Here is a 27,022-nt window from a genome sequence, read left to right on the forward strand (position 1 = left end):
CTATTCTATGCGCCTTATAATCCGGTGCGTCCTATATATGAAAACAGTTCTAAAATAGGCCATTCATTGAAGGTGCGCCTTATAATCCGGTGCGCCTTATAGTGCGGAAAATACGGTACTTAGAACAAGTGTGCGGTACAAGACTTTTATTTTGACACACAGGATCATATTTTTTGTAATCAGCCACCAATCAGCTCTCATAGCTCTCAGAAAGGGGAGTTGAATTGGCTTACTGTCGAAACATTATGCTAATATACTATATACACAATATTGTCCCTTTGCTTGTTCTCAGACAGGCGTGAGATCTTTGAGCTTCACTCACGAGACTCGTGTTGGGCTGGAGACTGAGAGAGCAGGTGTGGAGCTGATGGCCCATTGACACGCCACATTAAAAACTGATTCTCCAGCAGATGTGAGAGACTCTCTGGTTCATTTAGCAGCCATTCTGCTTCTTCCAGCACAAACTTAAGACAGTCTTTAGTGAAATCAATCACTGAATTTCTCCTTGAAGCTGGATTTTATCCACTGTAAAATAACAGATAATCAGTTATTATTGCAGAACGAGTGTGTATGAGAAATAAACGGGTCATTCAGTCAATAGAAACTATACATTTTTGTCTTTTCTTTTGTTTCATATGAGACAGACACTTAAAGTCTATTAGTTTGAAGGAGAAAAACTGTTTTCCTGTGTTTTTAGGAAAGTAGCGAGTTTCTGAGATCAGTTCACCCAGAAAATACGGCTGTATTTTGTCTCTAAAATAAAGCCACAGGAAGAGGAATGATGTGCCGTCGCTTTGAGAGCAGAAACCTGCAGGAGAGCTTAAATGTTCAGATATCTGATGAACCTGCTGTGATTCTTCTGATGAAACTATGAGTGCAGTCGTCAGTGTGTTGCTATGCTGTTGCTAAGGTGTTCTGTGGTGAACAGATTCACGACTAAACTTCACAAAAAGCTGGTGATGCCAGCAGAGTCTTGCCCAATGAAGAGCAAAGGATTAAGAGTTCAGCCAAACATATTTTTTCCAAAATAATGTTTTGAAAGCAAAGAAATGTTGTTCTGTAAAATATTATTATTATTATTATTATTCAATATTTTATATATATATATATATATATATATATATATATATATATATCTCAGTACAGTCGTTTTTTCCATGATTTTAATTATTTAATTTTAATAATTAAAATAAAAATATTTAACAACTATTGTTGTTATTATTAACTATTTGATTTTTTATTTATTTTACAGTAGGCTACAATAGTATTTTATTATAGTAACTTGTTAATTTTTTTATAATTTGTTAAAATAAAATAAAAATTCAATAATATTATTATTATTATTATTATTATTATTATTATTATTATTAAATGCTTGTTTTTTATTTTACAGTACAATAGTATTTTATTATTGTAACTTTCATTTTTATAATAAAAATAAAATAAATATATATTTTAACAACAACTTTTATTATTATTAAATATTTACTTTTTATTTTACAGTACAATAGTATTTTTTTATTTTAGTGATTTAATTTTTATAATTTAATAAAATATTTTATTATTATTATTAGTAGTAGTAGTAGTAGTAGTAAATATTTGATTTTCTTTTTACAGTACAATCATATTTTTATTATAGTAATTAAATAAATATATTTATATAACATTTTTATTGTTATTGTTGCACGATTTTTATTTTATTTTTTCCCCACCCATTTTGTCATCCAGCATGTGAAAGCGGTGTATCTGATCACTTACTGTAGTAAAGTAATTAGTACTAGTGATACGTGAGATAGTTGAGGATCATAATCAAAAACCAATATGAGCTCATATGTTAATGTGGAATTATTGATGAAGTCTTAAGATGGATTATCAGTCAGATATGGAGATACTGCTGTACAAATGATAAATTACACTCGTTCTCACAGCAACAATGTAATTACCATTTTTCCCAGAAGTGAAATGCCTGTTGTAATGGCGAATGGCCTTGAATGGTTTGTAGTATTAATACTCATCATGGGTGTAGCTCCAGGCAATGTCTCCGCTTCCCAGTTAAATCAGATCCGGCCTTGAGATAATGGAAGATATAATGGAGAGAACAAGCTGTAATGAAAGAACAAGCTCTGTTTACATTGATAGTCCTCAAACATTCAGGTTTTATTATGATCTTTGGCTACAAACATCTTAATCTTCTGATGCAGCATTTCACTGTCAAAGAACTGAAGACTGAACCCTAAACACACGAAACTTTAACCCTGGTCTTCCCTGTAGTGCCAGCGCTGCTCTTTCCTTCAGGTCTGTCTGTGTTAGCGGAGGGTTGTCAATATATTGATCGTGTTTTCATTCTGCTGATTAGGCCCTCGGCGTTCCTGCTTTCCTTGTCTCAAAGCTCACCCTCCTTTTGTCCTGTTGTGTTTCTTCATCTTCCTTCACTTTATCTCTCTTCTTCCAGGTGTCTCTCTCATCCTGTATATCTGACTCTCTCTCTCTCTCTCTCTCTCTCTCTCTCTCTCTCTCTCTCTCTCTCTCTCTCTCTCTCTCTCTCTCTCTCTCTCTCTCTCTCTCTCTCTCTCTCTCTCATCCTGTATATCTGACTCTCAGATCTCTCTCTCTCTCTCTCTCTCTCTCTCTCTCTCTCTCTCTCTCTCTCTCTCTCTCATTATTATTATTCTAAGGATGTGCGGTCGGTCAACTCTTAGCTGTGGACCGTATAGCCTCAATAAGGCTCTTAGTCAGGTTTTATGGAATTGGTCATATCTACATGGTATCTATCTATCAGTCTGTCTATCAGTCTGTCTGTCTGTCTGTCTGTCTGTCTGTCTGTCTGTCACTGCCAAATATATAATTATATATATATATTTTTTATATATAAATGTTGTATATCAATATTTCTGTCAGAGTGAATAATTTGTATTTACTTTAAATAGCTAAGCAAATAAATAAACAAAAAAAATTGAATAAATATTTAAATATAATCATATATATTTGTTTAATTGTATTTATGAATTTATTATTAAGTTATTATTTTTATGTCATTGCCAAACAAAAATTAATATTAATAAATATATATATATATATATATATATATATATATATATATATATCACTGTTGAATGTAAATATTTCTATAAGAGCATACAATTTAATAAACAAATAAATATTAATATTATCATATTAATTTAATATATTATATTGATATAAATGTATTTATTATCATTTAAATATAATCATATCTATTTATCTGTATTGCATATCAATAGTTCTGTCAGAGCAAGTTCTTAACCGAAAAATAATATCAACAAACTATATATATATATATATAGTTATATAGGTATAAATATATTTGTGTTTGTGTGTGTGTTTTGTTTATCAATGTTGTATACCAATGATTCTGTATTTGCTGATTTTTTTCTCCTTGTTTACGAGTCTTTCCTCACTCCAGTAGATCAATCTGTTTGGAATATAATGTTAATGTGATTGTGGGATGTTTCTATTGAAGTGAGCAGTTAAACGCTCCCTTGACGGCCGTTTGACACGTTACTGGAGATGCTGGAGAATGAGTGTATCGTTAAACCTTTTCTCTGCAGACTCTTAATGAGCAGGAGCGTCCTCAGAAATGTGTTTCGCTCCACATGAGTAAACATGAGCGTCTGAAGAACGCCTCGTTCTGACCCCACGACTCCGCATAAACCCTTCTCTGATTGGACCCCGCGCTCCCGTGCTTCGCCTAATTGGCCGAGACTTTGATGGTTGTGTTTGACGGAGAGGCGTCTGAATCTCTTCAATGCGGACACCGGGCCGCTCCTGCTCTCCTCAGATTGATGCGAGGCTTCACGAGCGAAGGCCGTGGTTGTGTTCGTCTCAGATGCGTTTCGTGCATCGATTGTTCACTTTCTTTTGTTGATTGATTTGAGGAGGCTCGCTGGTCTTCATCAATACTCCACATCAACGAGCTGATAGATCCTGTATTGATGCTGCTGAATAAAATTAGATGATATAAAAGCACAATATCGACGGGGATTGCTGTATATGAGGAAGATGGGAACAAATAACATCCTCAGATGGAGAAGTGGTGTGTCACATTTACAAGATCCTGTGCACTTCAATTGCCACATGTGATGGGATGGATCCTGGTGATTTGGGTTTTAAATGATATATCGATTCGCTGGTGTCATAGATGAAGATGTGTGTAGGTGATTTGTGATGCTCACACATGAACTGATTTGTTTCCGCAGCTGTTCCTGTTCCAGTTATTGAGGGGTCTGTCGTACATCCATCAGCGCTACATCCTTCACCGAGACCTGAAACCACAGAACCTGCTGATCAGCGACACAGGCGAGCTCAAACTGGCCGACTTTGGTAAGAAATTCCCCGCTCTACAACATTTGACGTTTCATACGGTTGATTGGTGACGAACATAAAGCAGGGCAACAACTCACTGTGTGATGAAGCCTGTAGAATGCAGTTAGAAATACCCTAAGATTCAAGATGTGTGAATATGTATGTAAAATTATATTTCATAAATATGACTATGTATTAATTTATTTGTGTATTGATATTAAATATAAAAAAATTCGAAAAAAACTAATAAATAAATAACCCAATAATAATATTTTAATATTTAGTTTATTTGTTCATTATGTTTAATATCAGTCCTCTAGATCAATATTTCTGTCAGAGATAGTTTTAAACTGACAATTTATATTTAATTTAAACAAATAAAGAATTAATATTTAATTAATAAATATAAATAAATCATATTGACATGTATTTATGAGATCCATTGTCGTGTGAACCACAGAAATGTTTATCGTTTGTCGTTTTTTAACCGCATTTCAGACGTTTTTGAGTTGAAATTTGAAAGTTATTTCTCAGTATTTTGTATTATTAGTCGAGTATGAGTATGAGTAGTCATTATTATTCATTTGGTGTTTCAATAAGAGAAAATGGCATTTCATCCAAGCCATTATTTATATCATGTAGATTTAAAGACAACGCAAGAAGAAAAATACAGTAAAAATCAAGTTCAAACAATGAAGACATGCACGTAATTCATACGGTAGTTCATTAAACGTGTATTTGTTATGATCTTTCTTTTGTTATTGAACATGTTGTTATGGTCTCTCTGCTCTTCCTGGATATTACGTCATTTATATAATAGGTGCATAGTCAAGTCAAGTCACCTTTATTTATTTAGCGCTTTTTGCATCAAAGCAGCTTCACAGTGATAACATGAAAATAATACAACAAAGTTTGTTTCTAGAAGAAAATTGCGCCATCGTCCACCTGAAGTAAGGCAGATCAATAATATTGTTGAATATTAAATGTCCCCAACTAAGCAAGCCAAAAGCCAAGGCAATATTATAAAATATTGCAAAATTGTATCTTTTCATTGCGGCTGTCTTGACTGTTTATGTTCAGATTGCGGTTACAGTACAGAATGATTCACTACTACAGATAATGTACAACGAGTTTGTGCTTTAGTCTTTTATTTAGTGTCTGTTTGGTACCATAGTACCTGTGCTGTTGATGTCTTGTGCGTGTGTGTGTGTGTCTAACCCCTCCTTGTCGTGGCACCATATGTCCAGTCTGGTCTCCTGATGGCATTATGGGTAGACACAGACAGTAGACACACTGCTTTGATAGCAAACAGGCCTGTTGAGTCTGAAGCAGGAGACAGAGAGACAGAAGACACACATCCCGCAGAAGACAACTGACCTGTGACTGATAGTTCTGTTCACCTTCAAAATCACACCAAAAGAACTCCCATAAAGCATTGTGTCTCCGTTCCTCTCAAACCACTTTGAATAATTTGCATTAAACTTATTGCAAAAATATTTAATACAAAAATTATACACACTATATGAAATAAAACATTTTGAAATTCAATATATAAGTTTATTAATATGAGTTGTTTTTATTAGTTTATTTAATGAGTTTATTATACTAGTTTCAGTAATGTTTGTATTTATTAAATATACTTTTTTATGATTTTAAATGGAATATTTTGCATATATATTGGAATATTGTGTATATATATATATATATATATATATATATATATATATATATATATATATATATATATATATATATTTAGTATTCATTTATTTAATACTTTAAAATACAATTTTGTAATATTTTACAGTGTAGGGAGTGTATATATATATATATATATATATAGGTATTATACTACCTACAATATAAAATATAATGTATTATATTACAATATTTTATATATACTGTACATTGTTTTGTGATTGCATTATTCACAGTGCTTAATTAGATGAGCTGCTCATTAAGGACACTCTTTCCTCCTAATTTTCAGTTTTTTGCTTCGAATCAAATGTTGGAGCTTAAGGACGTACAACCTAATGGAGAAAATGAACAGGAAAAATGCTTCAATAATCGAAGCTTCTGCAAACGTGTGTGTCACTGCTGGGCTCTTTTGTGGGAAGTAAAACTCCTGACAGGGTTTCTGAGAGAAACGGAGGATGAACGATCGTGACAAAAGCTGGTCAGGAGGTGAATGGCTATCGTTCACAACAAAGCAAAATGAGAACGAATGAAAGCAAAGGGAAGTATGGCGAGAACACGAGCGAGACAGACAGACAGCTTGACCAGCAGATTGCTTCTCAGATTCCTGGTGGGACGTTGTTCCTTCCACTCAATTAGGGTCGGAGTGATTCAAGCGAGAATCTCAGCCCTGCCAAAATCTGTGTATTTTTGGTGTCTCGGTGTCCTGAAACAGCTGCCGAGAGGCGCTTGGGCCGACGGGCCGCAGCATATGGTCCCTCTCTCCGCCCGGGCGCTCCGGCACAAACGCGACTCGCCCGCGGCTCACCCGGCGTCCTCAGCGGGGACATTAGGACCCGATCTGTCACCGCCCGCCCCTCCTGTCCTCCACAAGTGTGCAGCAACATGAGTCTAGTGTTCCTCCGTTATAAGACTTCATCATCTGCAGGGAAAGATGACACTCGCTAGACGAGACTAGATGAGATCACGGTAGATTTAAGACAAGACACTACAAGCAAATCCATTGTTTCTTCATGCACTGCTCAATTTTGGGCTGTTTTGCTTCCATAACATCCCTTCTTTCAGACTAGAAAACATCCAAAACACATTTAAGGATTTTTTGCACTTTATCTATTTGCGTCTGTAGATTTCGATGACAATACAGCAGCTTTACACACACCAAACTTTACAGTTTTATTCATATCTGTAGTCTGAAGGTTTGTTCATACATCATTCGCCTGATTTATGTAAGCTTTTATTCCTAAAAACCATGGTGAAAACGTATTTATTTTATGTGATTTATCCTGACTTAATTCAATGCTCAGATTTCTGTTCTGGAAATGTGTGCAAATTATATTTAATTAGATAGTTCCCGTTTGCATATTTTTAAACATAACATTTCATATAATTAAATATATATATAAAAAAAATTTTTTTTAAATACAATATTTGAAGTTTATTGCAAAATATTTAAAGTAGGTTGTGAGTTTAGGCAGTGTAATAATTTTTGTATATATATTTTGGCATATATAACCAAGGGACAATCAGTTTTACTTTTTTGTTTTCAAATTAGATCAAAGACTAATTTTAGATGAAAGAACAAGTTATTACCGGCCTTAAAGGAAAATAAATAAATAGATGACTAACTATAATATTATAATAGTCCAAGTAGTTTAAGCAACAGCAATTTTATAACATTTGAACAGAAAGGAAGATATTTAGAAGAATGTCAGTAACCAGACAGTCTCTGGTCTCATTGACCAGATATATAGTATATATAGTATATATATAGAAATAGTATATTTATTTCCTACTATGGAAGTCAATGAGACCAGAAACTGTCTGGTTACTGACATTCTTCTAAATATCTTCCTTTCTGTTCAGCAGAAGAAAGAAATTCATACAGGTTTGAAACAACATGAGGGTGAGTATATGATGTCAGAATTTTCATTTTAAAGTGGAGTATCCCTTTAAGTGTGTGGGGTGATGCAGTGCTTTATGGGAACAGGTGGACACTGCTGAGCGCTTTTGCTGAGATTTCAGTTTCCAAATCATGGACCATTTTTGGAAGCGTTTAAACTGGTGTCTTCCACACGAGCACAGCAGAGTCGACAAACACCCCCTTTGCCGTGTGTGTTTGTGATGGACTGAACATCTGCTGACTGCAGTGGAGAGTTCAGGAATCCACTCGTTCCCTCGCGTGTCGTTTCATGAAGCCGCTGATGGGATGCGGTACAGGGGAGCAGATCCTGCAGAGACTCTGAAGAAACCGAGCTAGATCTGCTGAGCTGAAGGTGTTGAAGGTGTGCTGACCTGCGGTCGCTGGAAGACGAGGACCAGACAAGAGGAGGAGGCGAGGAGCTGTCAAAAAAAAAAGAAAAAAAAAAAGATAATTGTTACTTTTACCTCAAAATTGTAAAAAAAAATCTCACAATTGCAATTTTTACCCCTCCCGATTCTGAGTTTATATCTTACGATTTAAATTTTTCTCTAATTGCCAGTTAATATCTTGCCATTTTGATTTTCTTTTCAGAATTCTGAGTTTTCAGTCCATTTTCAGTCAGAAATCTCCACTTCAGCAGCTTTATATACACCAAACCATACACTCTCAGAAAAAAAGGTACAAAAGCTGTCACTGTGGCGGTACCTTTTCAAAAGGTACACCTTTGTACCTAAAGAGTGCATATAAGTCCCTCAAAGGTACATATTTGGTACCAAACCTGTACATATTGGTACCAAACGTGTACATATTAGTACCTAAATGGTACATATTAGAACCCTTTTGAAGGGTACTGTCCCAGTGACAGCTTTTGTACCTTTTTTTCTGAGAGTGTAGTTTTGTTTGCAATTTTCCTCACAATTCTGAATCTATATTGCAGTTCTAACTTTTTTCTCGTAATTGCGAGTTTATATCTTACCATTTTGACATATCTCGCAATTCTGACTTTTTTTCCTACACAATTCTGAGTTTATATATATAAAAAAATATATATATCTGTCAGAATTGTGAGGGGAAAAAAGTCTGTATTGTGAGATAAAACATCGCAGTTACCTCTCTTATTTTTTATTGCGTGTTGGAACCAAGCTTCCATAAGGAGCCGTGAGCTTTAGTTTGATCTCAGACGTTCTCTCTTGTGCTGTATGAATATAAAGTGTATGTTAGTCCCGCTGATGGTATGTGCTGCTTAAGATGTGCCTAATGGGAATTGTGAATCCTCCAAAGAGCAAAGCAGATCTTTTGCAGCTTTCTTGCTGAGCTCCATCATTTAATCCTTCTTCAGAGGGGTTTTCACTCTATTTGAGTTTGTTATACTCGTCCCTCTGGAATTAACACAGCACTCTTATTTATATATATATCTATATATAAAGATGCATCTCTTTCGCCAACATTTGACTCCATAATACTAACACTTACTATTCTATATCTATTAAATAAAAAAATCCCAGCTAGACCTAACTGACCTAATTTATATACACTGCTCAAAAAAATTAAAGGAACACTTTGAAAACACATCAGATCTCAATGGGGAAAAATATCATGCTGGATATCTATACTAATATGGACTGGGTAATGTGTTATGAACGAAAGGATGCCACATCGTTTGATGGAAATGAAAATGATCAACCTACAGAGGATTGAATTCAAAGACACCCTGGAAATCTGAGTGAAAAAATGATGCAGCAGGCTTGTCAATTTTGCTGAAATTTCATTGCAGCAACTCAAAATGGTACTCAGTAGTTTGTATGGCCCCCACGTGCTTGTATGCATGCCTGACAACGTCAGGGCATGCTCCTAATGAGACGACGGATGGTGTCCTGGGGTATTTCCTCCCAGATCTGGACCAGCGCATCACTGAGCTCCTGGACAGTCTGAGGTGCAACCAGGTGATGTCAGATGGACCGAAACACAATGTCCCAGAGGTGTTCTATTGGATGTAGGTCAGGTGAGCGTGGTGGCCCTTCAATGGTATCATTCCTTCATCCTCCAGGAACTGCCTGCATGCTCTCGCCACATGAGGCCGGGCATTGTTGTGCACCAGGAGGAACCCAGGACCCACTGCACCAGCATTGGGTCTGACAATGGATCCAAGGATTTCATCCCGATACCTAATGGCAGTCAGGGTGCCATTGTCTGGCCTGCAGAGGTCTGTGCGTCCCTCCATGGATATGCCTCCCCAGACCATCACTGACCCACCACCAAACCGGTCATGCTGAACGATGTTACAGGCAGCATAACATTCTCCACGGCTTCTCCAGACCCTTTCCTGTCTGTCACGTGCTCAGGGTGAACCTGCTCTCATTTGTGAAAACCACAGGGCACCAGTGGCGGACCTGCCAATTCTGGTGTTCAATGGGAAATGCCAATCGAGCTCCCTGGTGCTGGGCAGTGAGCACGGGGCCCACTAGAGGACGTCGGGCCCTCAGGCCACCCTCATGAAGTCTGTTTCTGATTGTTTGGTCAGAGACATTCACACCAGTGGCCTGCTGGAGGTCATTTTGTAGGGCTCTGGCAGTGCTCATCATGTTCCTCCTCGCAAAAAGGAGCAGATACCGGTCCTGCTGATGGGTTAAGGACCTTCTACGGCCCTGTCCAGCTCTCCTAGAGTAGCTGTCTGTCTTCCTGGAATCTCCTCCATGCTCTTGAGACTGTGCTGGGAGACACAGCAAACCTTCTGGCAATGGCACGTATTGATGAGCCATCCTGAAGGAGCTGGACTGCCTGCGCAACCTCTGTAGGGTCCAGGTATCGCCTCATGCTACCAGTAGTGACACTGACCCTAGCCAAATGCAAAACTGGTGAAAAACAGTCTGAAAAGATGAGTAGGGAAAAAATGTCAGTGGCCTCCACCTGTAAAACCATTCCTGTTTTGGGGGTTGTCTCACTGTTGCCCATCTAGTGCACCTGCTGTTAATTTCATTAACACTAAAGCAGTTGAAACTGATTACCAACCCCCTCTGTTACTTAACTGACCAGATCAATATCCCAGGAGTTTAACTGACTTGATGCTATTCTCTGATTAAAAAGTGTTCCCCTTTATTTTTTTGAGCAGTGTATATATTAGGGCTGGGAAAAAATTTATCGCGATTAATCGCATCCAAAATAAAAGTTTGTGTTTGCATAATATATGTGTGTGTACTGTCTATAATTATTTTGTATATATAAATACACACATATGCATGTATATATTTAAGATTTTTATTTATTTATATATAAATTATTTATATTTATATATAATATAAATTATGTATACATTTATATACAGTATATACATGCAAATATTTCTAAAATAAATACATGCATATGTGTGTATTTATATATACAAAATAATTATACACAGTACACACACATATAATATGCAAACACAAACTTTTATTTTGGATGCGATTAATCGCGATGAATTTTTTCCCAGCCCTAATATATATATATATATATATATATATATATATGTGCATGTGTACCTGTTTGAAGTTCTGTAACGAACTATATAAACAGCTTTATTTTTAAGGATGTATTGATTGAGTGTATTCAGCAGAAGATGTATCGCAACATGAAGATATGCATGCGTGCACACTAAAGCACACACAATCGCATCTCCAGGTTATTTTGATAGGGCAGGTATTGACATGCATCCATTCTGACAGCTAATTCACTTCATTAACATCTTGATAAAGGAGTTAATCAATTTTGCATATGAAAATGGTGACGCTAATGGGCAGCGTCTGTCGTCAGCGCTGGGTTCGATCACACCGCACAGAAATTACCTGCCAAATAATCTGTAATTGCAACCCAGAAATGTGTGAAAATAACAACACTGTAATTAAACTCCTCCCGATCATCTCTGGCACGGCGGACATGTGACAGCTGGAGGTATTGAATATGCCTTTATTACATTTTTCATATTTTGATCATAGTCTACTGTGCATTGATGGATGGGTAGATGAGACAGGCGTTTAATCAAACGGCGTGTTTAGATCGACTGACCCACTTTTGTGTGCGGTGTGTTTGTTGTAGTGGATGAAATGTGTGTGTGTGTGTGTGTGTGTGTGTGTGTGTGTGTGTGTGTGTGTGTGTGTGTGTGTGTGTGTGTGTTAGACTGACTGCTGAATTTTAAGGCAAGGTCTAAACTAAAATAGAAGCTTATTTGTTTATAATGTACAGAGCTTTTAGTTTGACGGGTTGTGGACAAATAAAAATATGTGTTGCCTTTTTTAGAGTGAAGCACAGTGTTCATTTGACTCTTCACCTCACTCTGAAACTGGCAGTGCAGATATTTATTTAATCAAGATATTATGATTTTATTAAGATAAATTGTGCACTGAAGTTCTAGTTCTAATATCATGGTAGTTGTATATTTTTATATATGTTAATATGTGATGATAGTATGTTTTAAAATATTTGTATATTTGTATGTTTTCCTATATGTTAGTAGTATATCATAATAGTTGTATATTTATATCATATTGTATTTGTATATTTTTATGTATGTATGTTGATATATTGTGATAGTTGTCTAATTGTATTATATTATGTTTGTGTGTGTGTGTGTGTGTGTGTATATACATTAAAATATATATAAATATATATTAAAATATATTAAAATATATACATGTTAAAATATATTGATTAGTTGTATATTATACTGTATCATGGAGTGCTTACGTGTAGTTCACTTTAAAACCTGTAGTGAAAACCGAACGTTTGATTTGACAATTACATTGCGCCATATCACATTTTTATTTCGAAATCTCGTGCAGCCCTAATTCCTCCTAATTTTCTTCCAAACATTCATAATTATTCCCTCTCTTTGTTCTTCCCTATCTCTTCTGGCTGTCCTTCATGTCACTGTGGGACAGTGAGTGATGTATAATTTACTCCGTTTGACCCTCGACCCCCTCCGGAGACCCTCAGAGTTCCCGAGCGGCAGGCGGGCGTCGAGCGCTTTGAACCGGCGGACACTGACGCCTTCGTTACGTGACGCTCCCTCGATCTCCTTCAGCCGGGCGTTCATAGTTAATGTCAGCTCGACCGCTGCGTTGCCATGACGACCGCCTCAGGACCAGGAAAGGACGTCCTCCCATCTCCTGGATTGCCTTCATCATCTCTGACCTCGCTGACCTCTCATCCACTCCTCCTCATTTTCTCGCTCTCCCATCAATTATAGGCTCAGATGCGGGTCGCGCTGCCACCCGGGTGACTATTACTCTCCAGTTTAGTGTAATGATGATTAGAGGCTCCGTCGGTGTGTTAACCTAAATCACAGCCTCTCACTCTCTCTGACGCAGCCCTTTGTTTAGCTGCAGGATTATTGACTGCAAATTATACTGACGTGAAGCCTTTGCTGTTATTTCCATCCCGCTTTAAACGCCCCCTCGCCGAGCAGCTCCAAATACGGGAAGTCAAGTGTGTTTAAGGGAAACGGGTTAATTAAGCATGCCTCGGCTCTCCTGTGAGCTGCAAGAGCTGAGATCTGCTTCACAGCGATGCGTTTTTAAACTTCTAAGTGATGATAATGTGTGTGTGTGTGTGTTTTCCGCAGGTCTGGCTCGTGCGAAGTCGGTCCCCAGCCACACGTACTCTAACGAGGTGGTGACTCTCTGGTATCGTCCTCCAGACGTGCTGCTCGGCTCCACTGACTACTCCACCTGTCTGGACATGTGGTGAGACCTCGTCTGCATCAGTGCACGCAGATCACATGCACAACGTTCCCATTTCCTTCTTTTTAGAGTTTTTCTCCAAGATTTTCTCTTTTTAGTGCTAGTAAAAGTAAATTCTACAGCTAATATATTTTTATTCTACAGCTTTATTATTTTTTATAGGCCACATTCCTGCTCTTTTTCAGTATGACAAAAAAAAAAAAAAAAATAGGTTACACTTTATTTGAAGGTGTCAGTATTACAGTGTAATTATACATTTAAGTACTGAGTAATAATTAACTACATGTACTTACTATAGGGTTAGGTTTAGGATGAGGGTTTGGTTTAGGGTTAATTGCATGTAATTATGCATAATGTATAGTTATTATTACAGTACATATGTAACAATGACACTGTAAAATAAAGTGTTAACAAAAATTATTATGATTTTAGTATGATGGTTAAATAAAAATATGAAACATAAAAATAAATATATTGTAATAATAATATTGTACCATATAAAATAAAGAATCTAGTAATAAAACTAATTTTAATTTAGTGTAAAATTACAATACTAATATTTCTTCATTTTCAAACATGTAACCCATCAAGCTTTTATTTTATTATTGTATAGTTATTTAATTAAGTCCCAGCCTGCATGTTTAGACAAAGCCATTGAGTCATATCGCAGTATTGATTTTATTTCAAAATATTGTGCATTCCTTTCTTTTTTCCTTTCTTTTCGAAGTTGTCTTAATTTTTTTATTATATATTTCTATATTTTTATATCACTTCGCCAAACGATTTCAGTTATTTCAGTCCTTACAGCCGACAACAGCAAAAGAACCAAAACCCACAATGACACTGACCCAAGCAAATAAATATAGTAACAACAGCATAAAAATGACAAGTTGATAGTTTAACAACTTAAAAGCTACATGACATTTCTCACTAGCGAGGTAATAACGGCGCTGTTCTTGGAGCAGATAAACGTACAGTTTCGCTATTAGTAGAGACGCTGCCGAACACTGTTGAGAGACACACAGACTCAGGTAATTCAAGCTCAGTTTGAACTTCAGCAGATCGTCTTGACCATGTCTACATGCCTAAATGCATTGAGTTCCTGCCATTTGATTGGCTGATTAGTAACTAGCAGTTGAACAGGTGTACCTATTAAAGTGGCCAGTGTATTATATGTTATACAGTATATATATATTTTTTGATAGTTGCATTTTTTGTGATGATATATTTGTATATATATCCTGTGCTTTTTCCATTCTTTCCATCACAGAAGATCTCTTTATCTACTTCTCTTTGTGTCTTTAGACTGTTTAGTTGTTGTTTTTCTTATCATCTCATCTCTCTCCTCCTCATAACCCCTTCTGCCCCGTGTGTGAATCGATGCTGAGAGCAGTGGAGCGTGTGCAGTTTTCCTCTCTGACTGGCAGTTACACAGAGGCTGCACAAATCAACAGTCATTAGAATCACAGCCAAACAGTGTGTGTGTGTGTGTGTGTGTGTGTGTGTGTGCGTGCGTGTCGCATTGGACCAGCTCCATCCCAGTCCAGCAGACCTTTCACACTCGTGCTTTCGTGTCTCAGCAAGTGGATGAGAAAAATGCCACTCAAATGTCACAAAAATGTCACGTTATCCTGAAAGTGAAAGTGATATCCTCTTGGTTATGGAGTTTAAATTATATCCTGAAATATAATATAATATAAAGTATATTTTAGAGGGGGGAAATCTTGTATAAGTGTGAAATTATGTGGATTTGCAATTTCAGTCTGGTGCTATTGAGAGTGTGATAACGCTAGAATAATAATCAATAATGTAATGAAACTTAGCATGGAGATGCACGGATATGGTCCCGGATAAAATCTGTCATATGTCAAAATTTGCATAAGGAATTAAAATCATAAATCATATTCAAATAAGGCAAGAATCAAATCTTAATTTAGAACTCCGCTTCCTGCAGTGCATAGTAATGTGCTAACAACCACTCGCATTAACAAATAGATTAAATGCACATTATTTATTGGATGTACCTGTGATATTGTATCAACAGACTGTCATTGTGTTATTAACTATAAGGGAAGATACCAGATGTGAAAAGAGTAAAAATGTAAACTAATAGATCTCTACACTTTCCCCCAATTAATGAATTAATCACAGTACATTAAGACATTTAATGTTATGTTTAAATATGCAAATGAGGCATTATACAATAAAAAATGCACACGTTTGGATACAGAAATCTGAACATTGAATAAAGCCAGGTTAAAAATGCATTTTGTGTATGTAAAGCTGCTGAAGTGGAGATTTCTGACTCCCCTTTAAAGATTATAGGCATTGCCATTTAAATCTACAGACACAAATAGATAAAGTGCAATAAAATAAACACTTAAATGTGTATTTTGGATTTTGTCTCTCCACTAGTCTGAAACAACACATTATGAAAAGCCAAATAGTCCAAATTTTCACAATGGTTTTGCCTGTAGTGTCTTGCTTTAAAGGTAGGGTAAAGAGGCTTGCAATAGCAAGCTAGTTTTGAAAGCATAAGATCACAACCTCCCTTCAGAGCGTCTCCAAAGCCACACCTCCTTCAAAACACATGAACGCGTACAGCAGAGTCTGCAAAGCGTCACGAGGCGGCATTAAAATACCTCATGTCTCAAAGCACATATTACAATAATAATGAACGTAAACAACTTAAAGAGCTCTTACTTGTCGGCACCGATAGCCTCGTGGTCAGCGCCAATATGCTCGGACGCCCCGAGTTCGAGTCCCGGCTCGTGGACCTTTCCCGATCCCATCCCCCGTCTCTCTCCCACCTCACTTCCTGTCAACTCTCTACTGTCCTGTCCCAATAAAAGGCCTAAATCACAAAAAAAAAAAAAAAAAGAGCTCTTACTTATACCACCTGACTGCTTCATAATCATTTCGGCGTTGATAGTGTTGACATAGAAATGCATAAATCCTAGTCTGAGGAACAGCTTAGTGTAGAAAGTCACGGGTTCCCATCTTGTAATTTCGGTTACGAATGAGCTTGTTGTTTTGTTTTTTTTGGCCCTGAAACTTCCACAGAAAATGTATGTACATGTTTTAATATTTAGACCACTTCTGTTATTGATTGCCATCAGGATGAGTTTCAACCAGTAGAACAAAAAGTGCTTATAAAACAGTTTGCCTACCCTACCGTTAAATAAAGATTTGGAGTAATTGGCCCGTATTTTCGGTGTTGAACCAGGGGTCTGCCGGCCTAAAGAGGTGGGAGGAGCTGCTGTCCTGAGAAATGAGCCGTGCCCCGAGCCGTTCTCGGGACCGCAGCTGCAGACTCCACTGGCAATTAAGAGGGAAACTGGGAGCAGGTGGTCCGATCTGAAGGCCACTTTTCCACATGGCTGCAGGTACACGCGCATGTGCGGGAGGGTTTTCCTGTCACTCGTTCGTGTCGCGGCTCTGTCAGGATAGGGATTAGCACGAGGTCGTCTCCGCCCGACTGTGAGGCATCACGTCTATAAGCTGACATCTTATCAGCCGCCTGCCAGTCAGCTCAAACCGCTCGAGATAAACTGATATATCACATCCACATTTTAAACCGGAGTGTGTTGAGGTGAGGGGTCTGACTGGACCTGGAGACGGATAGACTGATTCTTAAAAGGCCGGTTGAGTTTTACATCTCACTGCTGGCGAGTTTGGTTTGTGTGGCTCTGTCCCAGTTTCTGTCGGGGAAGGATGCGACTGTGTGCATTGGGCTAGAAAGCGTCGGGAAACAATCGCATGCTGTCGAATGGAGCCGACAGCCGCTGAAACACACCAGCATGTGTCACACGCTCACTGCCTCTCATGGCCTTACAGAAGATATACACATATACACACTATTTAAAGCTCGGCATATTATATTACTCTAGAATTTAAAAAAATTCAAATATTTTTCCCATTACATCATTTTTATTGTCTCTCAGTGATCAGGATGATGGATGGCTGATATAATGTTGCTTTATCATAATGCTATATAATTTAATGATATAGTAGCATGTGAGATACACACTGTGTTTGCCTCTTTATTTTATTTGACACAAAATTCACTCAAATATTGGTAAACAAGATCAGTCACCCAGTTGGCCAAGTAGAAACAACACTGATAATAATCACAATATAGTCAAATATTGGTCGCTTTTTCATCCTTGCCAAATGATTTCGTTCACTGCTCTCAGCTTTGTTTTTTGTTCTGTTTTTAGTTCTCTTCCTTTTAATGTTTCATTTCTTTCTTTCTTTCTTTCTTTCTTAAAATAAATCAAAATAAAACATTTACTAAAAAGATGAAATAGTTTATTAGATTAGATGCATGCATGTGACCGACATCAGAGAATTGTGAACATGTGAATGTGTTGTTAAATGGCTTAACTTAAAATCTCAGCGCGGCTTCAAGTAAATATTTTAGCTCAAAGGGGTTCGGCTGACAACATTTCTTCTGAAGGTTTAATCTCACTGAGACAGAAGTCATTAAAACAATCACGATCATTTCTGTCACCTCAGATGTTTCCAGCCTCTTCTTGCCAGGTTCCTCCTCATAAATCTTCTCTGACCATATTGATTCTGATGTTTATGCACAAACCTGGTCCAATCCCAGGCCCCGTTTAGACCTGGTATTAAGAAGCGGTTTTGTCAATCACAAATGGTTGCAGTCGTAGTGTAAACGCTCATGTGGACAAGTGACAACAGCCACAAAAGACCATCTACTCTCCGCCTACTGATCTAATGCACAAACATTATGGGAAGCGCTCTAGCCAGACAGGATTTAAACTTTGTCGGCTGAAGATCCAAGTTTTGTTTGAAGACAAAATACATACCAAGCACAATGTTCCCTCACCATCCCTGATTCATGCGGCTATCAGAGCAAAAACCAAAGCTGATGCTCTCTTACCCCTTTTCCACCAAAAAAGAACTGGTTCGGAACTGGTGCTGGTTCAAAGTTGGTTCAACTTGCGAACCTTCTCAGAACCTGTTTGTTTTTCCACTGACTAGAGAGCCCAGCGAACGACGTCGTTACGTCACTGTGTACGTTGCCATACGTCTTAGCTTTCCCAGAAACGCTTGCGCCAACGTCAGGCATAACAATTACAATGGCGGACTACATCGTCTTTCTGCAAATGTTTTTCCTGGTCTCCAGTCACTCCGGTCACATTCAAATGTAAATTGCGTGAGCTTATTTCATCCATTAGATCGAAAGATCTGAAAAAGCCCATACATTTACCCACCCATAGACACCTCCCTTGAGGAAATAAGGACAGAAGTGGTAGAAAATGGACAAAAGAGACGGATTAAAACACCCGGTGTCTCCCTCGTCTACTTGTGATCCGATCGACCAAAACGCATCTCAATACCAGGTGTAAACAGCGCCCCCGTTTCAGTTTTATAAGGCATAGTGTTAATGATGTTTGTTTTTCAGGGGTGTTGGATGCATCTTCGTGGAAATGATCCAGGGAGTGCCGGCATTCCCGGGCATGAAGGACATCCAGGATCAGCTGGAGAGGATATTCCTGGTAAGTGTCTCCTTTGTCGCATTCTGCTTTTCTCTGTGTAGTGCCTTAGGTGCTGGCTGAAGAAAAAATGCCCATGAATACAAAGATATGGCATGATAGATGTATGTACATACATATACAAACTCTGGGAGGTCATGCATATTTCATCTCATGAATTCTCTAATCATTTCTACCGTCATTTCCCATAATGTCCCACTCTGATAATTGAACTAGAGAGTAATGGTTAGACACACTAAATTCATATTCACCCTCCAAGTCAGGTAAATAATTCATACAGACAATTACCGAGATGAATGGAGCGGGAGGCCAGGGGTTCATGGGTAAGACAGACGCCCGTAGGCTGTGAGGGTCAGCGGCCAAATATATTTACACTGGGGAATGACAGAACGAGGGAAAACTGGCTCCACCGATCGAAATTCAGCAGCCGTCTGCTCATGTGAGTGAAACAAAGACACACCAGAGTCTCTTTTGTTTGAGTTTACAGGACGACGCACTAAAGGTTTACCTGTTTAAGTCAAGTCACCTTTATTTATAAAGCGCTGTATACATTACAGATTGTTTCAAAGCAGCTTTACAGTGATAGACAGGGAAACGATGCATCAGTTCAGTGTTGATTCAGTTCCGTTGTAAAAATCATCATTTATTATATAATTTTGATCATTTTATCGATAAAGCAGTTCTGCAAACAATCGTCATCGTCCAGTTCAGTTCTCATACAACACCGTCAGTACAGTCCGATCATCAATAATATTGTTGAATATTAAGTGTCAGTAATTTAAGGAATAGTTATATATTCCTTATGTGACCCTGGACCACAAAACCAGTCACATGGGTAACATTTTTTACATTGAGATTCATACATAATCTGAAAGCTGAATAGATAAGCTTTCCACTGATGTATGTTTGTTAGGATAGGACAATATTTGGTCGAGATACAACTATTTGAAAATCTGGAATCTGAGGGTGCAAAAAAATCGAAACATTGAGAAGATCGCCTTTAAAATTGTCCATTTATGTTTGCGATTGTGCTGCATTCACTCACAAAACTAAATGTTTTATATATTTATGCTAGAAAATTTACACAATATCTTCATGGAACCTGATCTTTACTTAATATCCTAATGAATTTTGGCATTAAAGGAAAATCGATAATTTTGACCCATATTATGTATTGTTGGCTATTGCCACAAATATACCCGTGCGACTTATGACTGGTTTTGTGACCCGGAGTCACATATTCCTGTGTTCTTTTGAATATAGAACATGTATGAAAAAATATCTAATTTTGGTAATGGCTTTTAATTTATTTTTCTGGCTTTTTTGCAAAAGTGCTTTTGTGAAGCTGAACACAAACCAAAGTCTAGAAGTTCTCTGTCCTTGAATGAAGGACGTCTTAGTTCAGAAATGCTGATGGTTTATTTGGACCCGACACGATCCCCCCCCCTTCATCTAATTAGGTGTTGGCTGGTGCTTTTCGTTTGTTTTCTCCGTGTCAGGTGGGCACTTGATGAACATGGAGCGGTGGAGGGAGTCTGGCAGCTCGATCGTTGGCTCGTAACTGTTCTCTGACACTGACATTTTCATTCCTCCCTTGTTTTCACATTCCTCCTTCCTGTCAGTCTGGCCAGCATCATATCTGACCCTTCTTTCAGAGATTGTTCTTCATTACTGCCTTCCAAAGGCCAGACTCCTTTATCCTGTGAGTAAAAGAGGAGCCAGCGCTCGTGACCTTCTCATTGACATTCTGCTTCCAGAGAGAGATTCTGTTATTTAGAGTCAGACACGGCTGAGGAATCGCTGGATACTGTTGTGTTCGTGCACTCGGACCCTGTGCGTTTCATTTCACCGTTATTTGGCTGTTTTCAGCTGGAGATAAACTCACTGGTAGTCAAGGTTAATTATCCATTTTATGCTTAGGATGCATTTTGAATCCCATCATGCACAGCTGCCATACGTGAGAGGAGCCAAATCTGAGAGTGAATATTCTCTCTGTGAATATTCTCTTTATTCTCTTTGTGTATTGAATTTGTGTTGCTCTTTACTGTGGTTGAATCTCTCAGAATTCTTTTGATTATGTTGATATGGGTATAAGATATGAGGATGAAGAACTAGAATATGCTTTTGACTTAAATGAGTTCTCAGTTGGCTGCATTTATTTGATCAAAAATACAGTAAAACAGCAATGTTGTGAAATATTATTGTAATCTATTGTAATATATGTTAAAATGTAATTTATTCCTGTGATCAAAGCTGAATTTTCAGCATCATTACTCCAGTCTTCAGTGTCACATGATCCTTCAGAAATCAGTCTAATATGATGATTCGCTGCTCAATTATGATCTAATTATTATTGGTGCTCACTTATTAATTATGGTTCTTATTATTATCAATGTTGAAAAATGTTTTTGCTGTTTAATATTTTTGTGGAAACTGTGGCCTTTTTTTCAGGATTCTTTGATGAATAAGAACTGCTAACTGCAAAAGATCAGCATCGATTTGAAATATAAATCTTTTGTAACATTAAATATGTCTTAGTCACTTGAATCAATTTAATGTGTCCTTGTTGAATAAAAGTATTCATTTTTATTATCTTTTTTACCCCAAACTTTTGAATGGCAGTGTATCACTCACAGTTTTCAACACTTATAATAATCAGAAATGTTTCTTGATCATCAAATCAGCATATTAGACTGATTTCTGAAGGATCATGTGACACTGAAGACTGGAGTAATGATGCTGAAAATTCAGCTTTGATCACAGGAATAAATTATATTTTAAAATACATTACAATAATATTTCACAATATTGTTGTTTTTAATGTATTTTTCATCAAATTAATGCACGGTTGTTAAGCACAATAAACATTAGAAAATCTTTAAAAACATTTTTTTACATAACTTAAAAAAAAATGGGTGATCAATTCCTTTTTTTTATTTAATACATTTTTTTACTATACATAGTTGAATATTTTGTCCCAGATTTTTAGATTTATTTGTGCGTTTTTCTTTTTATATTGGATCCTTCATTTTTGGAGCGTGCGAGTGGGATGCAGGTAGCTTCTTCTGTAATAAGTGTGTGTGATATATTAAAGAAGACAGACTGGACCGGCCGTGTTTAACCAGCTGTCATCCAGCAGGAGATTACCTTTGCTGCGTATGAATATGGACGGGTCTATCTGCAGCAAACACACCACACAGTCATGTGTGAACATCTCTCAGGTGCTGCGTTTTAGTGAGCTGTTCATCGAGACTGTTTGACATCAGAATTAAACTGTCTCTTCTCATTACAGGATGATGACTCACATGAACACACATTTACATACAGCACACACAAAACCACTCAGATTGAAGATTGAGACTTATTTGTTAGAGCTATCATTATTATTATACATTGTGACCAGAATAGACATTGATTAGAGTTCATAGGCAAGAATGGTGTTTGATTTCAATTACTCATTTTTCCATTTGTTCCCCACCATTTTGTAATATTAACTTACACCCTTGTTAAAAAATGTATCATTTTGAATCATTGCTCATCTAATCCAGTAAATAATTCAAGTGTAATGATGAAGCACAGAGGAGCACCTTTAACTCACAGATCATTTGAAGTTCATTTCAATCCAGTAAGTGATTTTGCTTTGTAATTTGTCCGTCCATTTCCACCAGTTTGACGCATTCAAGATGATTTGTGGAGCGTTTCAGACCATAACAGACTAGCATTATGGTTTTGACATGATAATCAGCTAGTAAACACTGTTCGTGAGACAAAAGAAACATTGTGAAACTCCTCCGTCAGCCTTTTCCTCGTGACCCTTTGAACCGTTTTCGGGTTGCTGCATGTGTCTGTCAGCACTTCAGAGATGAGTTGAGTTGACCTACATAACTTTGTGTCCAGACGCTCCTGAGATTTGATCTCTGAGAGTGAAGCCGACTCGGCCTGGCAGGGGAAATGAATTATTGCGTCTGGGTGGTCGTTGTTTTAGCTGGTCGAGGGCATGTGGGGGCCGCTAGTGAAAGAAACTTCACTGCCGTTGACATTTCAGGAGTGATTGACAGTCGTTTGCCTGCAGTTCTTTATTTAAAGAACCAGGTACAAGTTCTCATGGTCACTGGCTGCACATACGCTGGATTTACCAAAGGTAGTCAAGTTAGTCTCATTAAATCCTTCAAAGATATTTAGTTTTGTTTGAGACACTTAATAGCAAGTAAACCTAGCTAGTCATCTACACAAATGTATTGTTTTGGACAGACAGTTTCACAATGGGTTAAGGCAGCTTACACCGAAGACTATAACTATAACAATAAAGTTTTAATAACTCTAAAAGAATAGCAAAGTTCACACCACAACTTTAACGATAACGACACCAATGAACGATATCATTTAAATCTCTTTCAGAGCGATTTTGCCCCAGATGATGATCAATAAAAACTTTGACTGGTATTCAGAATCCACCAGAATTGGCAGATGACATAACTTACGTTTACTTTACTTAACAATGTTGTGCTCCACTGGTGTGGATACTAATATATTTCTTGTTATAATTATTGTCTGTGTGGATGCTAATCTAGTTATCATTATAGTTGTTGTTATTGTGTATTGGTGTTGACGCTAATACAGTTATTGTTATAATTATTGTCTGTTGGTGTGGTCGCTTATATAGTTATTGTTATCTTGTTCTTGTAGTTTTCATCCATTGCACTGGATTCTAATATAGTTGTCATTATAGTTTTCACTACTGTTATATAGATATTGTTATAGTTATCTTTATTGTTATCATTATAGTTATCTTCAATGGCTGTGGATACTAATATAGTTATCATTATAGTCATTGTAATTATTGTCTGTTGGTGTGGTAAATTATATAGTTATTGTTGTAGTTATCATTATTGTTATCATTATAGTTATCACCCATTGCACTGGATGCTAATGTTGTTGTCATTATTGTTAGCCTTATAATTATTGCCCTAGGGTGTGGACGCTAATATAGTTGTCATTACAGTTATCGCTGTTATAAATATTATTCTAAATTATAGTTATCTTTATTGTTATCATTATAGTTATAGTTATTGTTATAGTTATTGTCCATTGGTGTGGATGCTAATAATGTTATTGTTACAGTTAACATAATTATCGTCCATTGATGCATATGCTAATATAGTTGTAGTTATAATTATAGTTATTGTCCGTTGGTGTGGATGCTAATATAGTTCTGGTTCTTGGTGTGAATGGCCTTTATTGTGGTTTCAGCTAACTCAGAATAAGCCGCTAGTAAACAGAGAGTAAAAAACAACTGTAGTTAGTCACGTGATCATTCACTGACTGAACAACACAAGTCTTTTCCCATGATGCTCCAGCGGCTGTTCTCTGCACTAGAGCTTGCAGAAGGGACGTGAAGTTCATCGGTTGCTCTGGTGTGTGTGGCTCTCTCAGGTTTTGTGTTCTCCTGATGTCTGCTGTCAGCGCCGGCACGTCTTCCCTCAGTCTCCCGCTGATCTGCAAAACACTCGCTCCCGCATCCCTGATCTCTCTCCACTCGCACTTCAAAGACTGCCATCCATAAAACATGCGGCGTCACTCTCGACGTGTTCAGCCGTACAGTAACTCCCTCTGAACCTCTTCTGCACCTCCTTCTGTTTCGGAGAGTCCACTCCATCTGCTGTTGCAGTTTTGTCAAGTCACCTTTATATTTATACCTCCTTTATACAATAGAAATTGTTTCAAAGTGTCGTTATTCAGCTCGAGTCAGTTCAATTTAGCTCATTAACGGTGTTGACGTTGCAATCTTCATCAGTTTTGAGAAAAACATTGATTCAGCTGTAAAGCAGAAGACAATAGCGTCGATATTCAGCTCAATACAGTCAATAATGTGTTAATACATAGTCAATAAAGTCTTATATTTACAGTATATATACTGTACATGTATGTGTTTTTATATATATATATTATTTTTCTATTTTTTTACATAATTATACTGTATACGGTTCATTTAAATATATATACATGCATGCATACATATGCAATGCAAGTCATCATATTTGCACAATGAAATGTTGACTTTAATTTCACAAAGTTAAAATAACCATGTCTATATTTTTTGTTTAGTTTAGTGTATTGAGAAAAATAGATGTGTATGGACTGTATTGAGCAAAAATAAACCGCATCAGCTTATAATTCATGGCACACGTCAGAACCTCGGCTTGTCTTTAGCTTCTCATTTCCATAAAGTTCAGCATTGATGCCACTTCCTGTTTATCTGCCCTCTGCTCCAAACTGACACACACACCTGCACAGGATCTCTGACAGTCCATCAGTCGGTTGTCTCGCACCTCATTGCTCCATCTGCTCATGCAAAACATGAGGAATGAAGCGGTTTTCCCTCAGATCAGAGCGTTCTGTGTGTCAGAGGAAGAGCTGGTTATGAATGCAGAATCCTGGCATCAGGAATACATTTTTAACTCAGTTGTGCAAAAGGACACACGATCTTTCTCTAACATGGTGCAACTGTAATGGTTAATGTTAGTCCTCTAATTTCGACTGATTTGAGTGGATTGCATGTTTAATGTGGTGATTTATCATTTTTGCGCCACTAGCAGCTCTAAATAGCCTGGGAAAACCCTGAAGAACTTCCGGCAAATTTGAGATTTGCTCTGCAAGTCTGTCTGGCCAAGAGCCCATTCAAGCCCATTTCCAATTTTTCCAAATCTTGGCACCAATCACAAACGTTGAGGCGAGCTTTACACGATGGTTTTAGGTCTATCCAATTGCGCCCAGAGGCATTTGAGCGACGTCCGTTGGTGACGCCCCTTTGGAAATGGGCTGCGAATGAACCTTCCCCAGTTACAACTGAGAAGGGTCTGGTGTCAACTAGGCTAGCAGCTATAATAACTGCTAAACGTCCTCCATTGTTCAACAAACAGTCCTGCCCCAAACTCATGCATTCATTTAGTGAGACACTTGTGGTTTTGCAGGTTCAATAGCACACTAAAAACTTGGAATCAGCTGTTTCTATTCCTGATAGCACAAGAAAACCACATTGCATTTTTCTCTGGTTGTGATGTCAAAACATAAGCAGACATACACACTATGGGCCCTGTTTTAACGATCTGAAACGCAAGTATCGAGCACGAAACGCATGGTCTGAAGTAGCTTCATTATTCATAGGTGTGGTTTGGGGGTAACGTGAAATAAACCAATCAGAGCGACATCTCACATTCCCTTTAAGAGCAGGCGCGCTTGTTCCATGGCGGATTGCTATTATAACGGCGGATTTGCCAGGCGCACGCCAGGAGCGGTTCACATCCGAGGAGACCGACGTTCTCGTCAGGGCCGTAAAACACAGAGAAGTGACATTGGGGATGGAGAAACACACCCAAATTAGCTTCAGTTAAACAGGCGTATGATAATTTGGGTAAATGTGTAAGCTAGATTTATGCCTATTTTTTCACATCTTCATGGACACAACAATGATTTCCCTCGTGTGTTAATATTTTTCCTTGTAATAATCTATGATTTGCAAAAATGAAAACTGCTGCTTCTGTGTAGATGAGATAAGCAAAGTGCATGCGCGTTGTGCACACGCTACATTGATTATGGCCAAGCATGCGCCCTTAAAATAGCATCTGAATAACATGCGCAACGCACCACTGACTTTAGACTAGGTTTTTCCTGGTCAGTGGTGGAATTGTTTTCTAAACCTGCAAAATAGCACCAGGGAACGTTAGCGCCGAAACACGCCGCCTCTTTTCGCTGAACCGCCCCCGGGAGTGCAAGTTCATTCCCTAGTTTACCGGCGTGCGTCTGTGGAGGGGAAAGTCCGCTGTGCGCGG

At 37.7% G+C, this 27,022-nt stretch overlaps 1 protein-coding gene across 3 annotated transcripts in view; it reads left to right on the forward strand.

Moving 5' to 3' along the window:
* The window catches only part of cdk14 (cyclin dependent kinase 14), a 156,253-nt gene that overhangs the window by 76,326 nt on the left and 52,905 nt on the right, over positions 1-27,022 (forward strand). For all 3 annotated transcript variants that reach the window (XM_084435531.1, XM_084435533.1, XM_084435532.1), the window contains 3 exons: positions 4,236-4,359; positions 13,554-13,674; positions 19,103-19,196. In XM_084435531.1, coding sequence (XP_084291657.1) covers positions 4,236-4,359; positions 13,554-13,674; positions 19,103-19,196 — 339 coding nt within the window. The remainder of the gene's footprint in view (positions 1-4,235; positions 4,360-13,553; positions 13,675-19,102; positions 19,197-27,022) is intronic.

The sequence above is a fragment of the Rutilus rutilus genome (assembly GCF_951802725.1).
Source record: "Rutilus rutilus genome assembly, chromosome: 17".
Lineage (NCBI taxonomy): Eukaryota > Metazoa > Chordata > Actinopteri > Cypriniformes > Leuciscidae > Rutilus > Rutilus rutilus.